This window comes from Parasteatoda tepidariorum, chromosome 5 (genome assembly GCF_043381705.1).
Source record: "Parasteatoda tepidariorum isolate YZ-2023 chromosome 5, CAS_Ptep_4.0, whole genome shotgun sequence".
Taxonomy (NCBI): domain Eukaryota; kingdom Metazoa; phylum Arthropoda; class Arachnida; order Araneae; family Theridiidae; genus Parasteatoda; species Parasteatoda tepidariorum.
Genome location: NC_092208.1, coordinates 32,127,748 through 32,151,007, shown reverse-complemented (window position 1 = coordinate 32,151,007; position 23,260 = coordinate 32,127,748). Strand labels below are relative to the sequence as shown.

Below are 23,260 nucleotides of genomic sequence, written 5' to 3'. Positions count from 1 at the left end.
AAAGTTAAATTTTATTTAATACGACTTTTATTTAATAAATCAATTTATGTATTCACGTTATTAATTATTGAATTCACAGCAAAACTAATTTTAAATACTTAACTAATAGCTTAAGTATTTAAAAACAAATAAATAAAACAGAAAACAGCATATTTTTTTTGCTCTCAATATTATGCTTTTATTTCTAGCCAAAGAAGGAATTAACTTGAGAGCCTTTTATTAATAACAGCATGAAAAGATGATACAACATTAAAATTAAGCTATTTTCTATTTTAATTCATTACTTAGTTATTTTCCCATGAAAGTTTTCTCTTTAGCTAGAATTATTCTCTTTTGAATTAAAATTTAAACCTAAAAAGTATTAAACTAGGTAATATCTTAACTCCCCCCCCCCAAAGAAAGACCCGACTGGGTTGATTATTATTATTTTTTAAAATTCTGGTTTTTTCAAACCCCTGGGTCCCACTGAGTTACAGTAAAGCAGCAGTACCCAAATGGTGTTCCGTGAAACCATACCTATAGTTCCTGGAATAGTTAGTAGAGTTCTGCGAATTAGCAATTTTTATGATTAGCGATAAGTTTTGAAACCTCTAATTATATTTAGGTCAAACCTATAATTCATAATTTATTCAATGAAATAGAAATGGTATTTTTAAAAGAAAATATAAAATTTCTGCTAATAATATATTGAACAAATTATGAAAGAACAAGAAAAGAAAAAAAAAGCATTTAATATTCCATTTATATTTCTTATTATGCTTTTCGAATCAAAATAACTAAACTCTTTAATAAAGAATAACCATTTACAATATTTATAGCTGTATTTTTAATTTTGAAGTAAACCATAATTCATCATAGTTTAATCCTTTTAAACTTATATCTATACACAGAAACTAATTCATTACTAAACTAGATATAGCACAAGGACTGCAAATTTAACTTTACGACATAAAACCTAGAAATTTAAGATTATTAATGATAAAACGATCAAAAATTTTCATTCCTTTAATTAAATATTTTAAATATAGTCTTTGAAATGTTAAAGCACTCACAATTAATTACCTTAAACTTTATTTATAAAGTTGTGGTTCTGCTGAAAGAAGGTTTATTATTTAAGTGTTGCACAGCTGGAAAAATTTAAAACCACAGAATTGGAGTATTCATGGTCAATTTTTTACTTTTTTTTCAGTCATAAATGCAACTATTTATTTTCTCTTAAATGTACAATACCTACTTGATATAACTGTACTGATGATGATAGTTTATTTCTCTTTGTTTTATTTTAGGGCAAACTTTATATGTTTGATAAAATTTTCAAACCTAATGCTACACAAGAAAAAGTATATAATGAAGCAGCTAAAGCTATTGTCAAAGGTGAGCCTCATTTATTTCTCTTATTGATGACTAATATCCCTTATTCTTCTTGACCACTTGTCTGAGTTCACTTCTATTGTCAATAATCAAATTTATTCCATTTAATGAAAGGTAGTAAGGCCTTTGCAACTTGACAATATATCTAACTAGCAAAACAAATCAAATTTGTCTATTTGTTATAGAATGCTATTCTAAATCGTAAGTTGACAAAAAAAAAAAAAAAAAAAAAAAAACTTTTTAGAAATATTTATATGCTATTAGGTTAAAGTATTAGAGTTTCTCTGATTCAGTAAAATAATTAAAAATTTATCTAAACCTTTAGAAACTCCTTTGTGAGTTGACCACATAGGGAAAATGTAAAGAACTTGTGTGTGTTTTGAAAAGGACAACAAATTACTCTGATTTGTATGACAAAATGAATTTAAAATTAAGTTTCCTATTTGTATTTGGTTCTTGTGTACTAAGAAATTCTTTATAATAAATGACTGGCATGCTGAAAAATTAGATATGTATGTGTATTTTTTTAACAAATCAATTTAATATTATGTTTGCATAAAAATTTTTTATTCTGGTATTTAATTTAATTTTAATGCTGTATTAAATTTTGTCTTCTTAAAAACATTGAATTACATTCATCGATATTTTTAATGGTCACATGAATACATTTCAATGATATAGGAATGATTTTAAAAAAATGACTTATCCATCTATATAAGTTGACCACAACAATGCACCATAACTGGTCAACTTCACTGTATACATAAACTTCTCTGTAAATTTTTATTTTTATTAAAAGTAGTTAAAAGAAGTAAATGAAAATAATTTTGTGTTGAATTGATGTAGAGAAATTTTGATTTTAATTCTTTGTAGATAATACTGCATCATTTAATAATCACAATTTTTTTCCTAATCATAAAGTATTTATTTTGTATATATATTTTTATTGTAAAGATTTGAATTATTTTAAATAAGGACTAAGAAACTTTTAAGAAAGGTCTCAGAATTTCAGAATTCTTGGGTCCTAAGGACTCATAGTTTCCAAGGTCTAGCAGTAGCACTAGACTTAGCCTAAATGAGAAGATTTCTAAAAAAAAAAAAAAAAAAAAGAAAACAANAAAAAAAAAAAAAAAAAAAAAAAAAAAAAATAAAAAAAAAAATAGGTACCAGTTTATAAAACTTTCTCAAAGCCAATTTATTGAATCTCATAAGTAATAGTAAAATCATTTTTGTATCATAAAACTGTCCTGATATTCTTACTCATATCTTCTATCTTTTATTTTTTCTTTTTTTTTTCAAATCCTTTTTTAGATGATTATTTTATAATATTTCTAAGACTGTTACTGAAAAAAAGATGCTTGTTCACTTTCAAAATTACATAAAAGTAGGCATATAAAACTTTAAATATTTGGGTTAATAAAGATTGAGGTCAAGTATTAGTCATTTGAATCTTTAAATGTCTCTGGTTATCACTGATTAGTTTTAGTAAGGTTATGAACATTACATTATTCCAAGATATAAATTTTTTTTTGTTGACTTGTTGGTCTATCAGCAATGTGATATGTCAATCCTATTGTTTAAGAAAGTTGTATTAAATTATATAATAATAAAATTGCTGCTTTTCGCTCTGCAAATTAGCATTTAAACAAAAATATTTTTACTTTCTGAAATTTGCTGCACCCAAAATAGTTTTCATTAAAAATCCTTTCTTTTAATTTTTTATTTTACTTTTATTATAGTTTCTGGTTGCAAAAAAAGTTTTATATCTTTTATTATCTGTTTTTATCTTTAGATGTACTCATGGGATACAATGGTACTATTTTTGCCTATGGTCAGACATCCAGTGGTAAAACTCATACTATGGAAGTAAGTAGTTTTAGAAATTTTTTTCAATTAGACATTAACTCTTTTCATTGTTTTAAACTATTTTAAATAATGTGTATATTTTTAGGGGGATCTTACCGATTCTGTAAATCAAGGTATTATTCCAAGGATTGTTAATGACATTTTCAATCATATATATTCTATGGATGAAAATATAGAATTCCATATAAAAGTAAGTCAATTAAAAATTTTTTTTGATTGCAATGTATGCGATAATTATTAATTATATATTTGTTATTTTATTCTATATTTATAATTTAATTAAAATTGATAAGGAAATAAAAATATGTATATAATTTATATGTCTTAGTTAAAGTTACTATCAACCTTTTCAAAAATATTTATTTGTCCTACAGTTTTGTATTTAACTTGGCTGCTTGTATAACTGACCAGTTTCTCCTAAGTTTTTCACTCAAAGTGCAGTCTTAGAAAGAAATAAGTGGCTTTAATTAAACTTACTTGATCATATTTTGTTGTCTACTCAATTGAAATTTGTGGTTGAGAGCTACCATATGACTGCAAAGAATTTATGTTTTAGAAGTGGCAAAAGTTGAACATTTTTTCATAATTTGTATTAGGTTCAACAATTAAATATATAACAAATATCTATAAAGTTAAAAATGTATTTCCAATGGCACATCAAAAGACAATAAAAAATGGAGAAGATAACAATAAATTTATAGATGAAAGCGAGCAGTCCTGTAGTCTTTCCAGATTGATGTCCGAGGACTAAATAAATGAGTTGGATGTTTATTCAGGCAATTGTGTCGAGATATCAGATGAAACATGGTGACAGATTTCATCCCAGGCCACTGAGGGACATAGAGAATCTGTTCATCTTATTGGAATTGCGATTTTCGAAAGAGTCCCTGAAGATGTTCTTTATTAGACATTATTAAAAGGAAGTCTGGATTTAGATCTCTGGAGGACAGAGATCCCTTTTTTACCAGGAGACCCTTTTTTCCACAGCTGGCTGGAATCCATTGGAAAACTGCAGTCTTATTTTTGCTGGCAAACCAGTGGAGAAGATTAAAGCAATTATCACTGGTTAAAGTTCTAGAGCTGCTGGGTGTATGAATTGCTTGAAGTGCAGCCGCGTGCACGTTGAATCAGATAATAAATGTAAATTGAAATAAAAAAAATTGAAATTTTTAAAAATATAAAAAATCATAGTTATATTCTACTAAGTTCAAAATATTAATGATAATCAATAGCTATTATTATTACCTATTTTGTTGATTATCTTAAAACATCCTCTCAGCTGGACCGCTTTGCATCCAATTAAAAATCTATAACAATTTTAAACAATCTTCTGTGTCACATTTCATCCTGTGTAATCCCTCATTTTAATGACACATTTATCTTGGGGAGAGTCATCTTTCTTTCATTGACAGCATCTGCAAGCTTGGGTGGGCCTTATGTTATTTGCTCTCAATTTAATATCTTATAATATCTCTTAACTTATTGTAGCTTATCTTATCAACTTAATATCTTATATCTCTTAACTTATAATATCTTATCTTATCAATTTAATATCTTACATATCAACTTAATGTTCTTTAATCCATTGATTGCAATTTTGAGGTGATGTTTGCAGGCAAGAATTCAATTTAGATATTTTTCAGACCCTGCTAGTTGTTATGTATGCACTACTATCTATAAAATGATAATATTCTTTTTCTTTCAAATAAATTTGTCCAAGGCATTGATTTCTGTAGTATACACTGTTTTTCAAAATTTCACGGTTTATTGGAAAAAATTTTTTTGAAATAAATATGGAATGTGATTTGTTAATGCAGAAAATTTTTAGAAATTTTGAGATAAACTGGTTCCGATGTATTATATTCTCGCTGAGGAAAAGAATGTAACATCCTCACAAAGTTTTTTTAATTTTATTTTGCCTCCTTGAGTCTTAAGTAAAAAATACTCTATTATAATAATGAGGAAAATATTAAAAATAAAAATAGAATAACTGACTTAAGTATTGAAAAAGAAATTTTTTTGTTAGACATATTAAAAATTTGTGATACCAATATTGCACAAGTTGATGAGGTTAGATTGTATGTGTATTTCAATTATAATTAAATTTAAATTGTTCATTTTTAAATGCTTTAATACCTTTGGAATTATTTATTACAGGTATCATATTTTGAAATTTACCTGGACAAAATCAGAGATCTCTTAGATGGTAAGATATTTATAAAATTATTGTGGGCATATTTTACATACTTATTTCAATGTTTTAATTAGTTGTTTTTTTTCTCTAGTTTCAAAAACTAATTTGTCTGTACATGAAGACAAAAACAGAGTACCTTATGTTAAGGTGAGTTTTTAATTTATAATTGTATTAGATATATTTTTCTCTTATCTGTAATATTTTTTTTATTAATTATCAAGTTTTAACATGTTTTAATAAAATAGAGTCAGTATTATCTGAGTTTCTTTCTAATTAGTTGTTATAATTATTTTTTAAGTAATTGATTAATTATTGAAAACATCAGAACCTTACCTCACTTAACCTTAACCATTAATTATTTAATCATTTTTTAAATTTATTTTTTGTTGCTTATCTTAAGATTTAAGGTTTTTATTTACAAATATACTGAAATTTTTTTCTGCATTGAGTACTTTGTAGATTTGTGATGCCTTCAAACTTTCGTATTTGGTGATAATTTTCATTTTTCGCAAGAATGAAAGTGATTAGTTTGAAATTTTTCGATATTTTGTTTATATATTCTTTTCTGCATTGATTCTAACTCATTAAAAATACTAAAAATAATTTTATTTTTAGCAATCAGAAATATTTCTGCTGAATTTCACTTTTGACGAAAAAAATTTGGGGTTATGCAGTTTTATTTTTATGCTAATGAGTTATTTTTCAAACTATGAGCTGCTTCACCTTTCGAATACCAGGCAATCCAGATAACTAAAAAGATAGTTATTTTAAGAGCCAACTTGTCTTTCAATTTAAATTATTGGTGTGGTAAAGAAAAAGAAAAATAACTTTTGGGCAGTTTTAATGTACTTGTTTTGATAAAATGTAAGCTTTACAGGGAGGAAGAAAGGATAAAATCTTTATTTAATTGATATGCATGGAGAGGATTAATGATTAAAAAATAGTGCTGAAAAATGATTCTGTACTTATAGGCAAAAATGAGAAATACTGGAAATTTTTTTATTCCTATCAATTTGTGCCTCTTTTTAAACTCAAACTTTGTATTTTAAATTTATTTAATATTTTTAATTGCTTAATGAATTTGGGTAAATTTTAGCGCAAATTGTTTCATAAAAAATATTCGTTCAAGTTCTTATAAACTCTTCATTCCTTTAGGGAGCAACAGAAAGATTCGTCACTAGCCCTGAAGAAGTAATGGAAGTAATTGATGAAGGAAAATCAAACAGGCATATTGCTGTAACAAGTAAGTTAATCAATATTATATAAATTGATAATTTTATATAATATTGTTAGTACTATAAGTTCTTGGTCCTATGAAAACATTTACTTTTAAAAAACTATAAGCTTTTAATATTATAAATGTATTTCTTTATAGACATGAATGAGCACAGTTCTCGTAGCCACAGTGTCTTCCTCATTAATGTAAAACAAGAAAATCTTGAAAATCAAAAGAAACTCAGTGGCAAATTGTACTTAGTAGATTTAGCTGGTAGTGAAAAGGTGACTCATCTTTCTCTTTATAAATGTCCCAGATTTCATTCTCTACATGTGTATTTATTCTATGAGCGATATGTATTTTTTTATTATTTTTTTTATTGAAAGAGTGAAATGTTTGTTATTCTATTTATTAAATAATAACTTTTTTTAGGTCAGCAAAACTGGAGCTGAAGGCATGGTGCTTGATGAAGCAAAAAACATAAACAAATCATTGTCAGCTCTGGGAAATGTGATATCAGCACTTGCAGATGGCAATGTTAGTTTATTTGAATGTTTTTTATTAATAAAAATTAAAGATGTAATTTTGACAACTACTCAGCCCAAGTCAATGTATCCAAAAAATTTTAATTTTTCAATTTTAACTTAATCAATATTGGGCAATTATTTGTGTTTTCATTATCAAGTCTATATATTTTTTCATTTGGATCTTTAAATTTAAGTTCTATAGTGTTTTTAAAGTGTTTGAGAAATTGTCATTTTTACAAATTTTATCCTGTATTACCATTAAATCTGTATAATGTAACAATGCAGTTATTAAGATTCTACTTATAAAATTATTTAAAATTTGTATTACTTTCATTTATCTTAAAATACTTTCTTCATACAACATTTCCTAAGCCAGCATAGCAAAGAAAATCTTTTTAAAAATTAAAGGTGAAGTTGTAGGCATTCCTTTGAATTAAATTTTTCTTAAAATTATGCTTAAATGTGTACGAAAGTGAAACCTGTAATGTTTATTGTTAAGGTGTATATAGCATGTAACAACTATTCAGATTTTATTCATTTTAAAATAAAAATTTTATAATGTATTCAGAAACTAAATGAAATAGAAGGCTTAAGTATTATTATGATAGTTCATACCTTAAGATTTACTTCATGTGGAATTTTTGACTTTAGAAAACTTAATTTATGACTTTAAAAAACTTAAAATTATATTTCAAGGTAATTTTTTTGGAAATATAGCAATTTAATTACAAACTATGTATTAAGTGTATATTGTATTTTGCCTTGGGACTAAATTTGGCGACAAAAAATCTACACCTTTGGAATTTGTCCATCAGCAATACAATTCATTGTATTCCTAGTACCATGTTTGAGATATTCTAGGGATTTTCTTTCTTCCTGTTACATGCATCAGGCTAAATTTTTAACATCATTTTTTTTCTATAATGTTTGTGTTTAGTGCAGTGCAATCACTTCCCTCATATATGCAATTCAACCAATTAATGAAATAGTTACACTTATAAATATTTTATTCTTACATTGAAACAAGTTTAAAAATGTATGTAGAAAATACTTTGAGTAATTGCAAACTCTGTGAACCTTCCTTTTTTCCCCCTTCAGATTTCATTTCTTTTCCTTCTTTTAAAATATATTTAATTTATATCTAAACAAAATTATCTGAAGGAAACTTAATGTTTATTTTATGTTTTAGTATTAGGTAACATATTTCTTTTATAAATGCTTCACAGAAATCATTAATAAGATGATTGTTGTGTATTACCATAGGCAGTAAAAAACTAGTAAAATATTTAAATTATAAAGATTTGGCAAATGCAATATATCTATGAAGTAACATTTTCTTTAACTATACATATTCTAAACATACTTTTTTGCTTTGTAGAAATCTCATATACCATATCGAGATAGTAAACTTACCCGAATATTACAAGAGAGTTTGGGTGGTAACTCTAGAACTACCATTATCATTTGCTGTTCTCCAGCCTCCTATAATGAATCTGAAACTAAATCTACATTGGAATTTGGTCGTAGGTAAGAATTTATTTTGAACTTTGTTAAAAAAATATTTAAATTTTTTTTTTTTTTTAAACTTTCAAAAAATTTAATGAACTATATAAAACATTTTTAATACTCTTTATTTAAATTATATATTTTTTCAACATTCTTGTAATTGTTGTAGATTGTTGAATATAATTTTTTAATTTTATGATTATTAACACTAATTTATTTTAGTAAAGAATGGTTTGACTTTGTGCTATATATATGAGTGTGAAAACAGCACAACTAAGGTAACATAGATAGACATGCTATAGTTTCTGTTCTCAAATAAAGAACCTTCTTTGGTGTAGAAAGACAGAGGGTTTTATTTCCTATTTTTTCTTTCATTCTGTGTTTCAATACTGAAGGAGCACTCATCATTAAAGAAATGAAACTATTCTATGTCTGTTAATGTAGCATTATATGTTCTCTTTTTATATTGTTCAGCTTCATTCACACTTTTTCGTATTCAATATTGTCGTGAATGCTTATTAGATTATTACATGATTTGACATGAATTAGTATTCTTTTGACTGTTTTAAATTGGCACATTTGCTTGTCAGTACTATTTGCAACTGATAATTTGCAATATTTATGCCATGATTTTGTATATATACCTGTTTTGAACAAAAGGTAACTAGAACTTAATAAAATGCTATAAACTTATAATATTTGAACTGGTTTTTCTGCCATTCAGCTAAACTTATGTAGTGACCCCAACCCCACACAAGAAATAGCTTTTCTATATTTTACTTCCTTGTAGATTAAAGGCTGTATTAAAATTTCAAATAATATATTACTGTTTCAAATAACAAATTACTGTGTTATAAAATTTCAAATAATATATGTATATTAAGTCTTTAATTTATAAGAGGTTCATTGGAAAATAAATTATTTAGTGATGCATAATCAGGAAAGGTTTATAAAAAAAATTTTCACCAGTGCTCTGAAACTTTTGTATTTTGATACTTTATTATTTATTTATACCTTAGGTTGTTGGGAAATTCAGCTACCACTTTTTACTATGCAATCAAATCTTCCTCTTCCAAATCGGTGAAATAGTATCATTAAAATAATTTTTGAATTAAATTATTTTTATGATAAGGCAAACTCTAAACTAGATACGAGGTAGTTAACTGATAAGGCTGATTGTCTAAATAAAATTTTTCAAAAATCTGAATCTGTTTTTGAATTATTGTGTTTTTTGTAGAGCGAAAACTATAAAGAACACTGTCATAGTCAACGAAGAATTAACTGCAGAGGAGTGGAAAAGAAGGTGGGAGAAAGAAAAAGAAAAAGTTACTAAACTCAAAGCTCAGTTGTCCCAAGCTGAAGCAGAACTTAACAGGTGGCGAAATGGTATGTTATTTAATTTATATTTAATTAAAAATATCTTTGATCGTTGTATATTTACACTTTCTTTTTTAAAAAAAAAAAAGTTAATTGTAATCAGTAGTAAGCATTATACTTAGGTTTATTAAGCCTATTTTTAATTGTGGCTCAAAATAGGTGACTAACTTTATAAACCAAGTATCTTTTATAAAATTTAATCTTCAATAAGTAACTGTTATTGTGAAAATTAGCAAAATTATTAGGTTTTTAAATTAGTAACTCCAGAATGTCAGTTTTTTAATTTCAGAACTGGTGCTTATTGCATAATTTTTTTCTTCTCAAAAATCTTAGTTTAATGTTATGTATATAGAGTTTTTAAGCACAGAAACAAGGTTGGGGAGAACAGGCCAAAACTGCTAGATGGCTATAAAAACTGTTGGCGTTTGTAAATCTGCTAATAAAGTGGTCAATATGCAGGTGGTGTAATGGCGTGTTGCCAAGGTGAAGTTGCCATTTTCCATGATTTCGGACGTTTTGGAATGCATATCAATGCCATTGAATGAATACTCTAACAACAATTTGAGTTCAAGAGTTCAGTCACTGGCAGGGACTGACAAAATATGTAATATTTTAAGAGCCGGAAAAATTCTTAGGAGCCATCATTTCGAATTATTGTAAGGTTATTATTTTACTGCAAAGTAAAAAAATATCTTCTTATGGACATACTTGACACTTTTTTAGTTTTACGAGTCATATCTGTGTCTTTTTGATGTAAAAAAGTTAAATATTAAATTAAACAAATTTAATAAAGCTAATTATGAAAAAAAAGCACTAATGCTGTATATAAATTAATGTTTCTTTTAATGTATACATTAACATTGCCTTTGAGTTTTATCATTAAAATACTATTTTTATCAATTGATATAATTTCGTGGCAAAGAAATGATCAGTTTAGACTTTTTTTCCTGATGAATTCTATTTAAATAGTCCAAACATAAGTAGCAGAATAATGTTATAAAAGTTAGTCGCCAAGGAGATTTTTCTAGCCCCTTAGACGACCAGGATTTGTCAATCCATGGTCACAGAAGTCACAATCTCATCAGTGATGTCTGTTCATCGCCTTCTCTCTTCCTGTACTTGACCTTTTTAAAAATTAATCCAGTAAACAATAACCATAGGCTGTTTATCATAAGAATAGTTTCTATTCTAGTTGCCAGAGTTTCACTCAAAACATCCATTTTGTTTTATGGAACAATGTTTTGTATCTGTGACAAAAATGAGTATCCAGGAAATGCCTTTCCTTACTCTTCAGATGTTCGGATACATCTGAAGCACAACAATTCCAACGGGTCTGAACATGCTGTGAAGTGCATTTTCTTCACAATAAAACCACTTATTATCGCAACAGACTCTGTTAATAAATTTTTTAAATTTCTCATTGCACCCAGGATCTTGTTAAATGAGTTCTCACAACCTACAAGTCTTACTGTGTATATATTGTATTTAGAAACTTATTAAAAGTAAAAAAAAATGCTGAAATGTCTTTATTTCTTTTTAGGTGAATCTGTGCCACAAGATGAGCAGCTGCTTTCTAAAGATCTTGATGTTAGTACCTTATCATTGAGTGATACTTCATCGGTGACTAACATCCCTCAACAAGTGTCTGCTGAGCCAGTTGGCAATGCTGAAAGGGCTAAGTTTGAAGAGGAACGTATACGTCTTTACAGTCAAATGGATGAAAAAGATGATGAAATAGCTAGGCAGAGTCAAGAAGTAGAAAAACTAAAAGAGCAATTAGCTGAACAAGAAGAGGTAGCATTTCTTTTAAAATGTTGCAATATTGAATCCCAAATTTAGACGCCTTGAAATTTAATTGCTAGCTGTAGATATATTTAATAATAATTTTGTTATTGAACTAAAAAACAATAGTAGGAATAATTCTGCTTTTGATGTTATTGAATAAAGTTGAGTTCATACACAAAATCCAGAAAATAGTTACATTCAATTATTCTGTTATTGATGTGATTGAATGAATTTGAGTCTTGACTCTGAAGTCCAGAAATTTAAGAAATCAGAAATATTAGCAGTTCTGAGCATTCTGGATTTAGAAGTCCTATACTGTGCTTGTATTAACTGGAGTTTAATTTAGAAGACATTTATATATTTTTGAAAGATTATGTCGCTAACTTTAATTACATTTCAAATTTAAATAAGTTTGCTCTTAAGCTATTCTGCACCAGTAGTAGTTTTTTTTAATTGGCTTACAGATAGATAATTTTTGAAATATCTATATTTTTAAAGAATTAAATTTTGAATATGTTCATGCAAATTCAGTTTCAAAAAATTTCAAACTATTAACAAATTTTTAATTCTGAGAATTTTTTTAACTCTTTGAGATTTTTGCTAGCTTGTAACTTCTAAAATAATCAAATATATGTTCGAGTATGTCATTTTTGTCAGATAAAAAATTATGCTGTTTGATTATAACCAAATTTTATTAAAAATATGTTTGAAAATAAAATTATTTCTCAAAACCACAAATATGCAGTAATTGTCTATCATATAATGACTTAAACTTTACTTATCCTAACAATATTTTCATTTAATTTTTCATATACAAGTCTTATAAACCTAGTTTATAATTGTGATCACATGGGGGAGGGAAATCAAGTTTATATACAAAATTAGATTATATAGTGCCTGCTATTTAATATGATTGTATCGGTTGTAGGTTTTCATTCTATAAAGCTGATTCCGTTAACCAAAATTCTACTCTGCACTGAAAAAAAGAAAGTGTTTCCTCAGTTTTTCACATTATTACACGATCACGAAATACACAATAGAATTCATTAAAACAAATTTACATGTAGTTTATTTTTTAAACTAGAAATCTAAATTATTGTCAGCAAAAGTATTTATATTCAATTTTAATGTTAATGAGGTTAGATTTATTCAACCTTAAGTCACTTTTCTTTATCCATTCCTTGTTACTTGTGAAAGTGATAGAGAAAACTATACTTCATAATGGGAAAGCTTGATTAGTTTGAAAAATTATAAAGGTGGGAAAACTTTGAATGCTTCGAACACTCAACAGACATCCATTCTTAAGAATCGTGAAACACAAATGAGGAAAATAAAACACAAAGTTGCCTATGTAAATGTTTCCTCATAAAATTAAAGTGATAAACAAAACAAGAAAAACCACGGTAGCCAAGATAAACAATGATGGCTGAAAATGCAAATCAAGAAAATGTTTGATTGAATGATTTTCTTGTCCAACAGAACTCAATAAATGTCTTTTTTATTTAATGAACTCTTTAATTTAATTGTATTTTTTTACAGTTGATTACTGCAAATCGCAAAGATTATGAGCTTTTACAACACGAGATGAATAGACTTCAGCAAGAAAATGAGTCTGCTAAAGAAGAAGTCAAAGAGGTTCTTCAAGCATTGGAAGAACTTGCTGTCAATTATGATCAGAAGTGTCAAGAAGTCGACAGCAAGAGTCGCGAGTTTGAGCAGCTTAGCGAAGACCATAGCCAGAAATTGGTAAGTCACTTAAGCATTTTATTTTTTAAAATTGGTGCAATTTTTATTTCTGAAATTTCTTTAAAGTTTTATCAAAATTGCTTGTGAGCAAATTTTCTTTTTCTTACTATTTTCTCTCTTTTTCTAAGTTTTTTTCTTTTTTCTCAAGTAAAGTAATTTTTTGTTGAAAAATAACCACATTGCCAAAAAATTTCTATCTGACACTTTTTTCAAAATGCATAAAAACTAAAAACATCAGAAAATACAGAGATTGATAAAGAGTGAGGTAATGTGCTGGCAATTTAAATTTTTGATTGTATCTTTTTTTAGAGATTATTCAAAGTAATATTTGTAATAATAAGTTTTTATTATTAAACTGAGTTTTCTATAGTCAGTTTTGTTATCCAAATCTCAAATTTATAGTTTTATTTTAGTATATTAGGTTGTCACAGGTGGGGAATTAGGAGAATTATCAGAGAAAATCAAATTATTGATAAAATGACACAATAATTCAGAGGTTCATCATCATAGAAAATATTATTACATGGCATATTACTATTTTGAGAATTCAGTCATTTTATGAAAAATAAACTAAATTAACAATTTTACATTATCAAATTTTTATGATAGATCAGTATTTTAAAATCTACATATCATTGAGACTCAGTAAAATCATTTGATTATATATAGTGTGTGTATAATATAAATAGTGTATGTATAATATGGGATTTGTTAATTTAATTGTAGTAATAAACTTTTTTATATATTTTAACAGTTCTATAAATAATTATAAAAAGAGATTTTTCTATACTCCTTTGTAAAGTATTGAACCAAATCACAATTGTTTAATTTCATAAGAATGTATCACTTTTTTTTTCTACTTTGCTTTTTATTTTAATTTCTGCCTTTGAAATTATTAATTAGCTTAAAAATTATTACTATCATTCAAACAAGATTACAATTATAAATTGTTTAAAAAATTATGTTAATATTCTATTTTTCTTCTCAAAAAGTTTGGCTTGAAAGAAACCTATTTCTCCTTAGTGATTTTTTCCCACTGTTTTAGAAATTTTTCATCCTTGGCTTGTTATAACAAAGCTTATTTAATAAGTGATTTTTATCACCAAATAAACAAGCTACTATAATTAAAAATTTCCTCATTTATTCTCGACAGATCAATGCTTGTAATAAGCAAGTTAAAGTTTTATTTGACTATAATTATCCTTTAAGAGTAAATCTGATGTATAATTTTTAGTGTTTAAATATTATTTGAGATTTATTAATGAAGTCATTGAATTTTCTCTTTTAGTCAAATCTTAACAATACCATGAATGAATTGCAACAACTGAAGGATAACACTATGCATCAAAAGAAAAGAATGACGGAGATGCTGACGAATTTGCTGAAAGATTTGGGTGAAATAGGTGTTGTTTTAGGTGGGAATGTGTCTGATACAAGGGTAAGTTCTGTTGTGAAAGTGATTTTACTTTTTAAATATGATTTAAGTAATTTCTTACTTGATCTCTACAAAGATCTAGTTATAATTTATATTTTTTTAGCATTTTTATTTCTTTTATATTATACATTTTTGTTTTATTTTATTGTTAATGTTGTACTAATGGTTTGGAAGCATCTTTAGATTAGATCCTAAAATAAAATAGGCATGTGTGCACTACATTAGTGCAAGATGTTTCAAGCAACTAAACTAGAGTGCATAAAAAATACAAGTGTGCACAGTTAAATAAAGTCATGTTAAAGCTTAGAGAACAGATTGTGGTTGGTAGTTTTCAAAAATGATTTCAGAAAGAATTTTTTTCCTTCTTATCATTCAAGAAAAAAATGTTGTGTACTGAGAAAATTCTGATGTTAAACGCTAAGTGTGTTAATTTGACTTAGGTTTATCACAATATATATAATCTAGATAATTAAAATGTTGAAGAAGAGTCAGCCATGGTAATGCTTGCTATACAGTGAACTCTTTTATTCCAAATGTGAATAATTTGAAATTTAGATAATTCGGATAATATTGGATGATATTTCATGCTTAAGTCATTTAAAAATTGAATTCGTTTTGAAACATTCCATATAATTAAAACAAATTATCCACTCTAATCCTTGATATGTAGTCTTTACATCCAGTTAACTCTCTTCAATTCTTTTGTGGATCATTTGAAGGGATTTATTTCCCTAAAGTTTCCCATTTATGATGTTAAAATTTGATCTTAAAGTCAAAATGTTTCCCACAATTTTGGTAAATATGAAGTTTGATTCTAAGAAAATTACCAAATTAAAAAAAAAAAAAAATTTAAATTATTATTTATAGTGACATAGTGATAAGCCACATTCTAAAGGTTGTCATTTTTACATCTAACTAATCCTTTGTATTCCCTAGCAGCAAAATAGCATCATCAATGTGCATGAATCTTGACCCAATAGGGGTATAAAGAGCCGTTATTTTTCCGATATTGGCCCTATGTCGAATTGTCTGATTCACCCGATATTTTATATCCATTATTTAGCTAATATAGGTTCTATATTGGCTAATGTAGGCCCTATATAGGCCATTCTGGGCCAATATTGAAAAATCTAGACATCCCAATATTGGTACCACGGTGCATGTTCTTATAGGACTAATACTGAGCCAATTTTGAACCCTAGCCCAGATAAAATTTTTGCTAGGGTTGTTTCTTGATTAGACTTTTCAAATTTTTGGAATTTCCACTTGATATCATTTTAAATAGACCAAAGCCTTCTTATTTTTATCACAAGATTTTTTTTAATAAACAGTTTCAAAATATGGTATGTTATTATATTGTCTCAAGCCCATCATACATGCAGTCTTCTTTTGACTTTCTAGTTTATCATAATATTTTCCAACTTATTAATCAATTTAATAATTTTAGCATAAATTTATTTCTTATGTTAAAGTAAATAAAATTCACTTTTATAGCATACTTTATTTTTAATGTTGTTAAGATGAACTTTGCATAACTCAAGCATTTTTATATGCCTCTGTATTTATATGCATATGTTTGGTAAATAAATTTATCTCTAACTATCTAATGGCTAATATTTTTAGTTAAAATAGACTGATTGCTTACTTTGCAAAAGTGCCTATCTGTGTTTATCTGGCATGCACAAGTTATTAGCGATATTTATTAAACTGTTATGTAAGTTATTTGCTTGTTGGCAGGCATGGACATTGCAATAAAATTAGCGAACAAAAATCTGTATTAAATTTTTTATATTTTCTTCAAATTCGAAGGTTTAACCTTACTTATCTGCTAATTTTAATAATTTAGCTAAGTTACAGTTATGTTAACATGTTTATTCTCAAGCTCATTTATATTTTCTAGGCGGCTGGAGAATTGTCAGGAAAAGTTGATGAAGAATTTACGGTTGTTCGCCTTTATATCAGCAAAATGAAATCAGAAGTGAAAGCTCTTTCATCTGTAAGCTATTTATTTTTTGTTTATAATATTCCAATTTTAAGCAAAGGTTCAATGTGTTTTATTTTGCAATTGAAAAAATTTGCACATAAATATTTTTCTAAATAAGTACCAAACTTAGTAACATTTTTAATTGTAGAAATATAGTAGTCATTTTTTTTTTTGGTATAAAATTAATTCATGTGAATTAATTTCTTGTTTGAAGGACAATGAGTTTATTTGTTTCTCTTAGTGCAAATTGAATGGTGCCTGTTTACAGGAGGATTCTAAATGGAACCTTATTTAACCAAAAATTTACAAATTTTAACCAATATTTATTGGTTCATAGCTGCCAACTCTACTGGATTTTCCAGTAAACTACTTGATTTTGCCAGTTTTTCATTGGTTTAATAAAAATTCTTCTAGTTTTTATACATTTTAGAAAATTTCCTAAAATTGAGTAGTTTCCTAACAGAATACCTATTAGAATAGAAATTTTGCACAGATTATTGCTTGCTTGAATATTTAAATAAGTATTACTTCTTCATAATGCAAAGAGCGTCATTTATAGTAATCAGTTTAAAACTCTTATTGTTCAAAAATGTTCCCTTTTTTTAAATTCAGAACTTTCTTCTTAAATTAATTAAAAAATCTTTTAACTATCTTTTATGAATTAAATGCCTACTATTTGAAATTATGAGTAAGCATAATACGTAACATTTCAGGTTCATTTGATGTCAATCATAATTGGAAAATATTTCCGTTTTTCTATTTTGATGATTATAAAAATTCCTAAAATTCCCTATGTGTATAATATTTAATACATTAAGCAATAATTATCATGACATTTATATTATTTCGTAAAGTCTGCTGGTTTTTTTTCCTATCCATGTTGGCAGCTATGTTGGTTATTATTATGTGTTTGACACCATGGGAAGGATTGAAAATGTTCCATTTGTATTTCGTATCAGTTTCAAAACTCAAAATTTTTTGATGAACATAAAAATGTTTAGTAGCCAGGACCAATTTTTAAGAACTAGCATATTATGAAATGGGAAGTAGCATAAAAGTAAGTTTTCATTTTTTATTGAATCATATTAAAATATTGGATGTCAGCTAAGGTGCTGTGGTGATAGAGGTTAGATATCTGGCACGGAAAATGTTTCAAAGCTCCTGCAATGGTTTTCTTAATTTCCATGACTTTTAGAAATCTGCAATTTTTTTTTAAAGCTCTCTAGTACTTTGATCCATTGGTTGAATTCAACTTGTGATGTCCAATAGTCAAAACATTGTACCGATCCCATCCCAATTTAGTTCCTCTAAGTTTTTAGGCAAACAAGCTGGTTATTGTTTAAATGCTTAAATGAAGTTTTCTCTACCGATTTATATAGAAAACTTTAATAACCAAGCTTCGAATAATCAAGTCTCAACTATAGTTGGATTTGGTTTTGTCAAAATCATTTCATTTTTTAGTTTAATTTATATTTTTGTTTTATTATTGAACTAGATAATTTTCTTACAAATATAAGTATTATCTGTTTTAATACCATTGAATATGTTATCAGCTAATTATAAATTACTTTATCTAATTTAGAGATGCAGTCAATTGGAAAGTTCTCAGGTTGACAGCAATAAAAAAGTTGAAACTTATGAAAAGGATCTTGCAGAATGTAGACTTCTTATAAATCAGGTAAAAATGTTTCAAGGTATTGTTCAAAAAGTTGTGTTAATATGAGTGACTGTATATATATATACTTAACTAATTTTTGTACAGTAGCTTATCTTTGTCTATTTCTTCTCTATTAAACAGTAAGGGCTAGATTTTGCCAAAAAAGCATATTAATGTTGTGTTTAACCATATTCAGGAAATCATTATCAATCTTTTTTTTTTCCAATAATTCTTTAATAATAACTTCAAATAGAATGTCAGAAATTATGAATAATTAAATAGAGGTTGGGAATTTACAATGCATTTTTTAGGCAAGGAATCTGTAAACAAATACTATTTATTTTTCAATTATTTAAAATATGTAGCCTGGAAAAAGATAAAATCATTATTTAAAATCCAGTTTTAGTTAGAAGTCAGTTAGTAGTTTTCCATAATCTAAGAATAAATTATTTCGAAACTGTGTTTCAAATTTTTTAAAGTAAAAATGTTGTATCTGTTGAATAAATTTGTAAGCAAATGTATTTTCTTCAGAAATTTTTTGGACAATGTTGCATAGATTTTAAAAATATTTATTAGTATTATTACGCAGAGCTAAATAACAAATGAAAGGGAAAAATATAATTATGTACAGCAGCATTGGTAGAAAAATTATAATTTATGGAGAAGCCATATAAAATATTGTAATGAATAAACATCATATAGATATCATTTATCTTATATGAAATTTTCTACTTAAAAATATCTAAATGTGTATTACATTACAAATAATAAGTAGTTATTTCATTAATGCTTACTTAGATTTTATTTTTATGTTGACAGTATGAAGCGAAAATGAAATCATTGCAAGAAACCATTCGTGATAACGAAAATAAAAAAAGAAGTTTAGAAGAAGAAGTAGATGCCCTTAATGAAGAGTGTGCTAAACTGAAATCAGCAAGTAAGAGGGAGAATTATTATTTATTCATATTAATATTTACTTTATTCAAAACTTTACTGAACATAATGCTCTTAAAAATTTGTGCTTAAAATTTTATAAATGTTGCAGAGGAGATGCATATTATGGCATCAAAAGAAAAGCAGAAGGAAAAAGACAGTGCTGAAAAGATGAAAGAGGCTTTGGAACAGCAGATAGAAAAACACAGGGAAGCTCATCAAAAACAACTAGCCCAACTAAGAGATGAAATTGCAGAGAAAAATTCACAGATTGNACAGATTATTGCTTGCTTGAATATGTAAGTATTACCAATCCATAATGCAGCGAGCCTCATTTACTATAATCAGTTTAAAACTCTTTTTGTTCAAAAATATTCATTTAATTTTTATTCAGAAGTCCTTTTTTAAATTAATTAAAAAATCTTTTAATGAATTAAATGCCTTTTACTATTTAAAATTATAAGTAAACATAATACATGACATTTCAAGTTCATTTGATATCAATCATAACTGGAAAATATTACGGTTTTACGATTTCAATAATGACTATAAAAAATTCCTAAAATTCCCTGTGTGTGTAATATTTAATGCATTAGACAACATTTCTCATGCAATTTATGTTATTTCGCAAAATCTGCTGAATTTTTTCCTATCCATGTTGGCAACTATGTTGGTTATTTATTATGTGTTTGACACCATAAGGATTGAAAATGTTCCATTTGTATTTTCTATCAATTTCAAAAATTGAAATTTTCTGATGAACTTGAAAGTGTTTAATAGCCAGGACCAATTTTTAGGAATCAGAATGTTATTAAATGGGAAGAAGCATAAAAGTAAATTTTTGTTATTGAATTATACTAAAATATTGAACATTAGCTAAGGTGCTGTGGTGTTAGAGGTTAAATATCTGGTACAGAAAATTTTCCCCAGCTCCTGCAATGGTTTCCTTAATTTTCATGATCTTTAGAAATCTGCACTTTTTTTTTAAAGCTCTCAAGTACTTTGATCCATTGGTTGAATTGAACTTGTGATGTCCAATAATAAAAGCATTGCACAGATCCCATAACAATTTAGTTCCTCTAAGTTTTTAAGGCAAACTTGGTCTTGGGAATGTGCTGGTTATTGTTTTTTGGCTTGAATGAAGTTTTCTCTACTGATTTATAGAAAACTCTAATAACCAAACCTCAAATAATCGAGAACTTTAGTTGGATTTGGTTGTTTTGTCAAACTTATTTCATTTTTTTTAGTTTAGTTGTTATTTTTGTTTCAGTATTGAATTAGATAATTTCCTTACTAATATTTATAATTATTATCTGTTTTAAGACCATTGAATATCTTGTCATCTATTTATAAATTGCTTTATCTAATTTAGAGATGCAGTCAATTGGAAAGTTCTCAGGTTGACAGCAATAAAAAAGTTGAAACATATGAGAAGGATCTTGCAGAATGTAGACTTCTTATAAATCAGGTAAAAATGTTTCAAAATGTTGTGAGTATTGTTTAAGAAGTTGTCTTAATATGAGAAACTATATATTTCTTTATTTGGTTTTTTTATTTATTTATTTACTAATTTTTGTACAATATCTTGTCTTTGTCTATTTTTTCCCTACTAAACAGTAAGGGTTTGATTTTATCAGAAAAGCATGTTAATGTTGTACTTAACTATTTTCAGGAAATCGTTATAAATCGTTATTCTTTTAACTTCAAGTAATATATTAGAGATTATGAATATTTAAATAAAGGCTGGGAATTTACAATGCTTTTTTGGGTAGGAAATCTGCATCTAAATATTATTTAATTTTCAATTATGTGAGATATAGCTAGGAAAGAAAGAAAAAAAAAAAACGAAATCAATATTTTTTTATTATTTATAAAATTTAACCAGAAAAATAAAGCTCCTTTCTTATCTAAAATAATATTTAAAATCCTGTTTTAGTAAGAAGTCAGATAGTAGTTTCCATACTCTAAGAATAAATTATTTTGAAACTGTGTTTAAAATTTTTTGAAGTAAAAATGTTGTATCTGTTGAATGAATTTTTAAACTAATGTATTTTCTTAAGAAATTTATGTGAGAATGTTAGATAGATTTTAAAAATGTTTATTAGTATTATTACGCAGAGCTAAATAATTAAGCAAATGAAAGTTAAAAATATAATTATGTACAGCAGCATTGGTAGAAAAATTATAATTTATAGAGAAGCCATATAAAATATTGTAATGAATAAACATCATATAGATATCATTTATCTTATATGAAATTTTCTACTTAATATCTAAATGTGTATTACATTACAAATAATAAGTAGTTATTTCATTAATGCTTACTTAGATTTTATTTTTATGTTGACAGTATGAAGCGAAAATGAAATCATTGCAAGAAACCATTCGTGATAACGAAAATAAAAAAAGAAGTTTAGAAGAAGAAGTAGATGCCCTTAATGAAGAGTGTGCTAAACTGAAATCAGCAAGTAAGAGGGAGAATTATTATTTATTCATATTAATATTTACTTTATTCAAAACTTTACTGAACATAATGCTCTTAAAAATTTGTGCTTAAAATTTTATAAATGTTGCAGAGGAGATGCATATTATGGCATCAAAAGAAAAGCAGAAGGAAAAAGACAGTGCTGAAAAGATGAAAGAGGCTTTGGAACAGCAGATAGAAAAACACAGGGAAGCTCATCAAAAACAACTAGCCCAACTAAGAGATGAAATTGCAGAGAAAAATTCACAGATTGATCAGCTAAAAGAGTATGTTTCATTCTGAATTGTAAAGCTAGAAATCATATTTAGTATTGAATATTTTCTTTAAAAAAATTGTCAATTTTTTTTAAAAAAAATTGTCAATTTTATAATTTACTTATAGTATTATTCACTTATTTTTTTAAAATCCTATTTATTGTATTCAATGTTTAATAACAACTTGACCTTTTCAGTGTCAATCAGAAGCTTTCTCTGGCCCAAGAACAACTACAACTTGATTATAACAAGCTGAAGCAGGATGAATCCGATAAAACTCAGAAACTTCAAGAGTTTATGTAAGTAGAAATATTTTAATGCAAGGTGTGTCTAAAAATTTGGTGAATGCCTGATTATTTCAAAAGTAATGTGAATCAGAAATGCAGTTATCCAGGGTGAATACTATCAGGAATTGGCATGGTGCAAAGATGCGGATTAGCTTTCTATAAGCTTGTAAATGATGTCCGTCCAAAACTCGTGTCGAATTGAAATAGTGGTACAGATAAATAGGGTTTACGGCCAGTAAAGCGACAATTCTACAAATCTCGCTAAAATCATATGCATGGACGACAAATTTGTCGCCTTGAAATATGTTTTTAATTTAAGATAATACCACCAAAGAATAGGTATTTACGTTGAATTCCGTGCATTAAAAAAAATTTCTGTACTAATTTTTTATTCAATTTAATTGATATTAAATTCTAACGTGTTTCATTCAATATCTTGAAACTTCAAATTTACATGTTGCACTAGGCTTTGCATTCATGTAGTTTTTCATAAAATTTATAATTTTAGATAATTTACTTTTAAGGCAATATTTTGTTAGTTCTTTTTTCTCTGTTTTCGTCATTTATTTATTGGTCTCAGCAGTTTAAAATCTATGTTGAGTCTATTTCCGAATATTAATTTAGCCCTTTTTTACTT

The 23,260-nt window shown here is 26.5% G+C and overlaps 1 protein-coding gene across 1 annotated transcript in view; it reads left to right on the top strand.

Moving 5' to 3' along the window:
• LOC107444172 (kinesin heavy chain) overlaps positions 1 to 23,260 on the top strand; it is a 53,324-nt gene that overhangs the window by 16,831 nt on the left and 13,233 nt on the right. Inside the window, exons 2-19 of the mRNA XM_043042751.2 lie at positions 1,287 to 1,374; positions 3,164 to 3,237; positions 3,323 to 3,427; positions 5,395 to 5,443; positions 5,523 to 5,578; positions 6,587 to 6,674; positions 6,807 to 6,931; positions 7,080 to 7,184; positions 8,553 to 8,701; positions 9,918 to 10,066; positions 11,598 to 11,851; positions 13,382 to 13,588; positions 14,877 to 15,026; positions 16,924 to 17,019; positions 20,970 to 21,065; positions 21,948 to 22,065; positions 22,174 to 22,348; positions 22,534 to 22,635. Of these exons, the coding sequence (XP_042898685.1) occupies positions 1,287 to 1,374; positions 3,164 to 3,237; positions 3,323 to 3,427; positions 5,395 to 5,443; positions 5,523 to 5,578; positions 6,587 to 6,674; positions 6,807 to 6,931; positions 7,080 to 7,184; positions 8,553 to 8,701; positions 9,918 to 10,066; positions 11,598 to 11,851; positions 13,382 to 13,588; positions 14,877 to 15,026; positions 16,924 to 17,019; positions 20,970 to 21,065; positions 21,948 to 22,065; positions 22,174 to 22,348; positions 22,534 to 22,635 (2,186 nt within the window). The remainder of the gene's footprint in view (positions 1 to 1,286; positions 1,375 to 3,163; positions 3,238 to 3,322; positions 3,428 to 5,394; positions 5,444 to 5,522; positions 5,579 to 6,586; positions 6,675 to 6,806; positions 6,932 to 7,079; positions 7,185 to 8,552; positions 8,702 to 9,917; positions 10,067 to 11,597; positions 11,852 to 13,381; positions 13,589 to 14,876; positions 15,027 to 16,923; positions 17,020 to 20,969; positions 21,066 to 21,947; positions 22,066 to 22,173; positions 22,349 to 22,533; positions 22,636 to 23,260) is intronic.